The sequence below is a fragment of the Morone saxatilis genome, unplaced genomic scaffold (assembly GCF_004916995.1).
Source record: "Morone saxatilis isolate NCDOM2014 unplaced genomic scaffold, NCSU_SB_2.0 Contig3, whole genome shotgun sequence".
NCBI lineage: Eukaryota > Metazoa > Chordata > Actinopteri > Moronidae > Morone > Morone saxatilis.
In genome coordinates, this window is record NW_023339873.1 from 17,907,077 (window position 1) to 17,915,971 (window position 8,895).

The window sequence follows — 8,895 nt, forward strand, 5'->3', positions numbered from 1 at the left end:
TTCGAACCCTGGGCCACTGCAGCAGCTCCGTATATGGGTCGCCAGCTCTACCGACTGAGCTAACCGGGCGCACCAAAACACCCCTTTACTAATCTAAAACTAATCAAACACACTCACCTGTGGGACAGTGACCCTGCCGGTGAGCCCCCCAGCCTGCATGTCGATGAGCCAGGCATACTCCAGCGTGTCACTTCCCAGGGGGAGACCCTGAGCGGAGAACATGGCATGGGCCCTCATCTGCAGGCCAGACAGACTCAGGTGGCCGTCCCTCAACACCCCGTCCGCTGTGGGACGCTGTAGGCAAAAGAACGGAGTCTCACACACATACATCTTTAATCTTACATCACTGCTTTGTAAAGCGTGGATTAACTGACAGAAACTGAACATGAGCAAAATTTCAGTTTCAGCTAAAGTTAAATTCATTCCATAGTATCCCTGCGCGTGCCATAAATTAGAGCTTGTTATCTCACTGGACGAGAGAGACGAAAGCTGCACATTCTTTGTCAGGGATTATACAAAGATATTCACTCTGAGCAGCAAATGGGATCCAACTAAAGCTAAAGATTAGAAAATCTGTGTGGTTATACAACACACAGGTGCTTATGCAAACATGTGGCTGGTGAAAAGCATGTTTCACATTATGCAACACGGACCTGCAAGCTTTATTCAGGGTATTTTGTAAAGACTGAGTCATACCTTCAGTTACCAGATTAAAGAGAAGTTGTTTGTGTATGAATTGTTTAGCATTTTTACCCTTGAGAAGAGCCACATAGTTTAAGTTTGTATTGTTGAGCCGGATTACACTGCTCTTGCTTACCCTTCCAAATTAAAAGATAAAACATTTTTATCCATTTCTACCTGCATCTGGATCTTTTTCTTAACTGATTTCCTACAGATAAACTCTAAAAATAGGCAATGACTGCCGAATTATGCAGCACATCACACCAGGCACGTGTAGTTGTGTTTCTGACCTGGTAGTTGTCACTGAGGAAGATGTGAATGGGAGACAGGAGCAGCTGAAGCATCGTCTCCTTGTAACCCTTTTTCATCTCAAAACACAGCCGCTCCAGGAAGCCGGATGGACCTTCGGGACCCTCGCTGCTGCAGTGCTGGAGGCACCGAGAAAAGCAAGAAAACATGTGGGCTCATGCATCAAGCTGTTTTCGTAAACATAAACACACATTCACTCAAAAAGGCAGGGCTGGCAGGTTTGAATCAAAAAATGATTCCGTGCAAGCCAGGAAACAAATGATGGTTAATAAAGTTGACTTGTATATCTACACTCTTTACTTGAATGCTGACTGTGTACATTCTGCTTACATACTGTTCTCATGTGTTCTCTTGTTTTGTAAATTGCATAAAGTATCTTGACATTTTGTATCTATTTACATGCATTATATTTATATTATACATATTTCTTTTCCTTGTTTTCATGTCTCTAGTGCACATCTTGCATGCATACATTAGTGCAGTTTCATCATTTGCATTTCACAGTGTACTGAATAGTTTACAATCATGATCTCACTCTCTGTAACGCTTTTTTTTTTTTCTTAATTCAAACCACTAAACTGAACTACTGGCAGTTATCGGTTTTACCATTGGCAGTCGGCCGTGGACTTTGTAGAGGTTGATGTACACAGTGATGTCCCAGGGGCGCAGGTCCAGTGGATGGATGTCTGAGGCTCTCTTCTGTTCGCTGTCTTCCATTCCCAGAGGAGACCAACCGAGCCCCGAAGAGGTGCATGTGGACAACACAGGGCTGGACACTGCCTCCTCAAAGTCTGTGTACATGTCGTCCTCGCCAAAATAATTTTCCTGTGACGACAGATGAAAGGGAGGTTAGATAAATGAGCTGTTTAATACATCGTAGACTTGTAGACTGACTCATTAGACCAATTATTTTATGGTGCTTTCTTTATTAATCCAAAAACTACACTCAGCATGCCCACTATTAAACTGAACTACTGGTTACATTAACTGCAACTATGTCAACAACATCTAGAACTGTACCTTGATGGAAATCAGTGCTCGGAGCAAAGGCCCGTAGAGGATGATTTGGGAATCTGGGGACATCTCCATCTCAACGTGAAGCCTGTCGGGGGGTAGCTCAGAGGGGTCAGTGGGCACCCGGGTGTGGGCAGCTGAAGCAGACGTGGAGGTGTAGCGTGGCTGGGCATTGTGGGGTACCGAGGTGTGTTCTGGGGGACGCAGAGCTGACAGCATGGATTCTTCCATCTCGGACACTTCAGACACGAATCACAGGCCAGTTAGACAACATTATGTAAAACAGGGAGGTAAGACAGTAGGTGAGGTGACTGAGGAAAGATTTTTAGTTAACATTTCTTACACAGCCTTATGGGTTGCTTTAGAGCGGACAACAAAGAATTGATACGAGAGCAGTGAGCTTACACGACTGTTTGAGTTGCTCATCAGCCTTCTGGGGATAAATGGGGTGCCAGGTGTATTCAATGATGAGCAAGAAGTTGGGCACACTCCAGCAATCCACCCAGCCGGCTCTGATGTGAGGAAGAAAAACATGTGCGCTCAGCAGTCATAATGCTGAGTTTATCATCATTTCAAGGGGATTTTCCAGCTCATCGTCCGCTTTATGAACCGAGGGCAGAGGACATACAGCAGAGGCGAAGAGACGGCAAATGGGTCGCGCCTCTGCAGCACAGAGTGCACCAGTCCAGACAGGATTCGATCGTAACCTCCCAGGGGGTAAGTGGGTCTCTCGCAGTGCTACATCAGTATAGTCTAGCTCTGGGTTATACATAATAAATGATCTGGATGTTGAGTTATTATGTACAGAGTGCACTATACATGTGCTACCCATCTAGCAAAGGTTCTGCAGCAGCTCTCTAAACTTCCACTGACCTTCAGGGTTGTGCCTATAATGTGGTTTGCAACATTCTCCAAAAGGGCTGTAGAGTAAGATGGATCTAGAACAGTTCTCACATAATACACTGCCTTCTTTCATCTCAAGAACGAAGAACAATTGCCGTCTCCGCCCATCACTGGACCCTCCCTTCTCTGCTGCTGAAACCCCTCGAATCCACGGCTCTGCCATGCACCTCCAGAATCGACTACTGGGCACACACGCATCCTCAACATGGGCACAGCGATCGCAACCGAATCTAAATATACGAGGACCCGCAGCTAACAGTACTCAAACTCGCTGCCACGCTGTTGCTCACGCCCACCACCCTCACGCACGCCAATCACCAGTCCACTGCCGCTGCCACTCCCCAGAACCTCACACGTTGGCTCCCAGTTCCCCCAGGCCCCACAGGCGCGCATTCAGTGTCAAAAATCCTGCGCTCCTTACACAAGAGCCCTCCGATACCCGACGTACAGGCCTCTTCCTACTCACTGACCGTGCTCACATCGCAACACGAGGCGCCCGTCCGATCACACAGCAGAGGCCCTCCCCTCGATCCGGGCGACGCGACGCACAACGTTGCTGCTCAACACCGACAAAAACCGGACCAAAGCACCGAACCTGGGAGACAGAAGAGAATGAGAACCCACTCTCTGAACTGCTCCTCCCCAAAACCATCTCAGTGATCCGTCACCCGACCCTCCCAACCATTCCAAAATCACTAGACAAAAAACGACACTTTTAAAATCTAATGTGTTTTTAACGTAGTGTAATGCATACTGTCGCTCGCGCATTTCATATTGTTGTTAATACTGAATTGATGTATTCTTCTTATATTATATTGTACAGTGTCTTTGAGTATTTAGAAAAGCGCTTTTTAAATAAAATGTATTATTATTATATAATAAAGGGTCTAAGTTTAAAGTTCATTCATCGAGGATGCTGTAACAGAATCTTGTCCGAACAGAGCACAATTTAAACAATCAAATTACACTTCACTTAAAACCAACGGAAAAGGCAACTATTGAACTAACTTACTTGAAATTACCACCTACTATCTTGGCAATTTCCTTCTACCTAAGCACTGATGTGAGTCAGTGTTATAACGATGAATCATCCTGCTCTTTGCTAACACACTCACTTTTTGCCCACAACTAGAGAGAAATAATTCCCAGGCTTAACTCACTCTGCGTGGGTGATGTTCCTCCAGCGGGACTTGGTGGGCTTGGGGGGTGGGGCACTTTGGTTCTCCCCTGGCATGAACATGTCTGGGGGCAGCTTGACGTTCTGGTAGTGTTTGGCCAGGGTGAGGAGGGGGTAGCGGCTCGGGTGGCACTCTGGCAGGGACAGTCGCATGTCTGTATCCTCCGCCTGAGGAGGACAAAGAACATATACGTGTGTGCACCCACACATTTTCATAGTTGGTGTCAAAGTGTTCACATCTACAGTATGGGCACATAGAAAATACATCTGAATCTCAAACATGTGCAGTGATACATCTATAGGAACATTTTCCAGGTAGAAAGAAACCTGACAATTACAGTCAAGTAAAAGAACTGACATTTATTTTTAGAGCTAAAAATGATCACTTAAAGCATGACTCACCTTCAAGCTGAAGCGGGTATGGCAGATGGTTGGAACAAACTCATTGAAAGGCAAAGTGAAGTCTATATTGAGCGTCTCGCCGCATGCTGCCAGGTACACTATAGAGGATCAATAATGCAATTGATTAGTCGGCCCTACTCTGGGATTAAGAAGAGTATATATTGTACAATATGTCATGACTTAATAGAGTCAAAGTATCCAGTGTTAAAGAGGCATTGAGTTATGGATTTCTTTCATGACTGCCGTGCTAATTCTAATGCCAAACATATAGAATGTTAATTTGTTACACTGCACAGCCGTAAAACCACTGCATCACTCAATTATATTCTTATACAAGGATTTTATTATTGTAAATTCAACGTGGTTTTATGTAGCTTCACTACATAAAACCACATAGCAGATATTATTTCTTTTAGTTTGGTAAAGTTGTGTTGTATTGAGTTGTTTACTTTAGAATCTTTAGTATACGTTCAATATTCATTTCTAAGTGAATGGCCTGTTAGATTCATTTGCTGTAAATGTAATTAGTGTAGATTGTTGAGGAAATAAAGAGTGTAATGTTTGTGTTCTCTCTGTATCATCTCCGTCTCATTTAATCTTTTTTATTGCATAATGGATAACGAACATGGAATTTTTAATTTAGACCTCTGTCTTACTTACTGTGCCTTTTATTATTTACTGTATTAAGTATTTAACTGCCACCAAAAGATAGAACAGACATTAAATCTTTTTTTCCCCACCAGGTTCGTGTTTAATTTTGGTCATAATTAATACACTTTTTCAGTAGATATTTATCTACAATTAAACTTTTGGTTTAAAGTAGAAAACATTTCATTCAGCTTGATGAGAAGAAGAGCATCTTTCTTACCATTCTCCTGCTGCTTGGTGGAACAGTCAATCCAGTTGTGCTGGTTCGCCGCCCAGATCATCTCAAACTGGTGGAAAAGGATCTTGAACTTCCAGGAATAGGGCACAAAGGAGTAGATGTCTGGGGCGCTGTCACTCGCCCAGTCCTGGATCAGATCTAAAAAAGAAAGAAGGAACAGTGATTAAGTGAAAAAATATGAAAGTTTTCCTGTGAAATTATACATTTTGCTTTCTATCTATAAATATATATATATATATTTTTAAAAAAAAGCTAATGATCTGATCTGATGATTATCGTACCAGTGAAGAAGTTTTTCTGGGCGTAGATGAAGTGGTAGGTGGCCTTGTACACCTCAATCTCACACTGCCACGACTGAGGCATGTTCCACACCCGGGGGTAGCTGGCTATGACGTGAAACTGGAATAGCAGAACATGATTTCAAAATCATGATAGCAGAGCACTTGCTATGTATATTCAAATTTAACTATGCATTTGCTAAACTTTTTGAAACTGTAAGTCGATGGAGAAGTGATTTTACAAATTTCTGTTCACAAAGTCAACTGAGAAGCGTCTTGTATAATTGTCTGCTACTTACAGCCAGCATCTCAGCCTCCAGAAGAGTCCTGTACTGCATGCTGCTGGTGGTGTCCACGTGAAGCAGCTGGCCTTTGATGGTAGGAGAGTAGCCTGAGGGCAGAAGAGAGACAGTAAAGGCACGGTCATCAATTCTAAAAAAACCCAGAGCTGGGGCTAAGTTCTTCCAAATAATCTGATTTACCAGCAAACTTGAAAAGCTACTTATGTTAACTATGTTCCTGAGGACAGAGGAAAGCATTGATGGATGACTGACAAAATATTATCAGCTCAGTGCAATAAATGACTATACATATGTCACAAATGATCAGTGTTGAGAATCTCAGTATTCCCTGAGGTCAGTTGTGGCACCTTCACATATTCAATGGAGTCTCATGTAGTAAAGTTTAGTCACAGCTTGTAGAGATTTCACCTTTCACTTTAATCGGTTAGTTACACAGTGTGTGTATAGTTTTTAAATATAAAGTGTAAAATTTGATTAAATGATATAAAAAAAAAACCCAATTCTTCTGAAAAAAGAAAAGAAATAAAATAAAAATATGCTATGCCCAGCTTGAAGACTCTTTAATTCACTTTTTTGACATCCTGAAGTATGGGAGTAGTTCCGCCATTAGTCAGTGCAACAGCTTCTTACCAAATGATGGGAAAACTGCATATGAACAAGATTTGTCCTTAAGCCTGTGGCACATCTGCTGCGGCAACTGCTTGAAGTAATGACATTTTGGTCTACTGGTCTTTGATACACGCACTTACCATTCTCTCCTACAGTCATGGGGATGTTGACTTCCAGGTAAGAGCCGGCACCTACATTCACATGGATGGCATTTGTTTCCTAGTAACAGAGACGAGACAGAGCGAGAAGGGAGAGAGAGGAAGAGAGAAAAAACATACATGCTGTCAAATTATTAGAGAGGCTGCCTTACTGCCTTAAAAATACAAGATAGGTACCTAAACTGAACAAAAATGTGTTCAAAAGATGTAATAAAATGACAATCTTCCCTGACTCGAGCCATTTTATGTTTTATTCCACATGCATTTATGTTGATGTTTAGTATGCACTTCACATACTTAGCTTTGTGAAAATCCCTGCACTGCTCGAGGATGAAAATTTGAAAAAGCATAAAACATGAACCAATATCAATAGCTAAAACATGGTGAGTCATAAAGACAAAGACAAGGGGAGCAGCAGGGAGAGGAAGACAGATCACAGAGGTTGGCAAGAAAGAAAAAAGAGTGAGAGAGAGAAGAAAGCACACAAGAGCGAGAGTCACCCTGTTTTTGGTAAAAAGCAGATCGATGGTGGCGTCAGCGATGATGTTCATGCGGAGCTCGAAGGCCTGGATCTGCCTGGGTTTTCCTGGCTGGGCAACCTCAGTCACTTTCATGGCCTGGAAGTCAGCCGGCAGGAAGAACTTCCACAGACAATCCCTGAGGGAGGTGTAAATAAAAGACCTTAACTGTAAAGCCCAAGCAGTCCAAGCCGTAAGCTTTAAGCTGTAAGACTCTCACTAGACCAGAACAGCACTCATGTACTTGCAAAAGATACAAGAATGGTGTTGTTTTCCATCTTAATTCAGTTCTTTAAAAGCTCACAGAGGAGGTTGTGTAATGGTGCGGTGTTCGGTTTTAATACCTGCTAAGATTTGATGTCAGTAAATGCCAAGGGATTTCATGTTGTAATTCTCTGATAAGAGTTTGTGTGTTGTGCATGATCACCTCTGACGATCCGCCCAGGGGCCATAGTTAAAATCAGTTCCTTTTCCACAGACAATGTCCAGACCCCAACATGGAGGCAGGTCCTGAAGCTTATCGCCCTCACTGCATGTCTCTGCCTCCTCCCCACTCTCCTGCTCCACAGGCACCAGACCTGCACACACAAACACACATTTCAAGCTCTACACAGCTCTGACCACAACTACTGATCAAAAAGACACAAATGTACTAAAAGCCTTGCAGATAATCTTAAAACTAGTTTACTGCAGCTCCTTTAACATATAGCCGAGGTGGTGTATAGCATAATACAGAATGTCCCAATAATCTGAATGTTAACTTTGTTATTCCAAAGAAAAGACATTTTTTTGCTATTGTCCTAGCAGTGCGAGTTCTGCTGGTTGACAATCTTAGATTTTGTATGCGTGTGTGTGTGTCTGTTTGTGCATGCGTGCATGACCTTACCGGGTTCATCCTGGTAATAGTAAATGTCAACATCGTTGGACTGCATGACAACAAAGCCTTCGCCCATCAGTCTGGGAGGTCTAGATGAGAAATCCACAGGGTCACAGTTAAGTACAGATCTTATGCAGAATCCTGTAGTCTATTCTAAATAATTCCTAGTAGGGCCCCAGCAAGTTAGCAGGTGCCTAAAAGGTACCGAAGCATCAATTGAATATTCAGACCACATTGAAGCTCGATCTGGCATAAAGGCACTCAATTTTATAAATGCATTGGCCCTCATCACACTGGATGTTCGAGTAAAGCTTTAAGACATGTCAAAGACTGTTGGAGATCACTGATGGCTCTTCCAGTTGCCAAGTTTTTATTGAGAGTGAGTCTTTAATCACTGAGGGTTAACGGAATTTACTCTCCATGTCGTTTCATTCAGCTGACGTGCAGATAATGGTTTATGGTATCACAGCTTATAGCAGTACATTTAATCCTGACAGGTAAAAAAAAAGAAAAAAGGATGCCTTTTCCCTTTTTTTGGCATTAAAATTGTCTAATGCCCAATTCGGATACATACATCCTTATCTTTATTCCATTTATTCCAACAGCTTTTACATTGAAGAAGGCTGCAGTTTCTACACTTAGCAAACTAAAAGCATCCATTGTTTTAGGCAAAAAAACTCAATAATTTAAATATATGTATTATATATATATATGGTTTTGAATTAACTCCTAAATGTGGCACAAAAAGCTAATTTTTTGTTTATATTTTGTACGAAAACAA

At 42.4% G+C, this 8,895-nt stretch overlaps 1 protein-coding gene across 1 annotated transcript in view; it reads right to left on the reverse strand.

Annotated features, from left to right (window-relative positions):
* Positions 1 to 8,895, reverse strand: part of LOC118336629 (transmembrane protein KIAA1109 homolog) — a gene marked incomplete in the record, with an annotated part of 71,183 nt that overhangs the window by 54,012 nt on the left and 8,276 nt on the right. Inside the window, 14 exon segments of the mRNA XM_035673286.1 lie at positions 118 to 294; positions 972 to 1,109; positions 1,597 to 1,815; positions 2,011 to 2,243; positions 2,410 to 2,516; positions 4,068 to 4,252; positions 4,487 to 4,584; positions 5,355 to 5,510; positions 5,654 to 5,771; positions 5,950 to 6,041; positions 6,702 to 6,780; positions 7,220 to 7,376; positions 7,665 to 7,815; positions 8,124 to 8,203. Of these exon segments, the coding sequence (XP_035529179.1) occupies positions 118 to 294; positions 972 to 1,109; positions 1,597 to 1,815; positions 2,011 to 2,243; positions 2,410 to 2,516; positions 4,068 to 4,252; positions 4,487 to 4,584; positions 5,355 to 5,510; positions 5,654 to 5,771; positions 5,950 to 6,041; positions 6,702 to 6,780; positions 7,220 to 7,376; positions 7,665 to 7,815; positions 8,124 to 8,203 (1,990 nt within the window).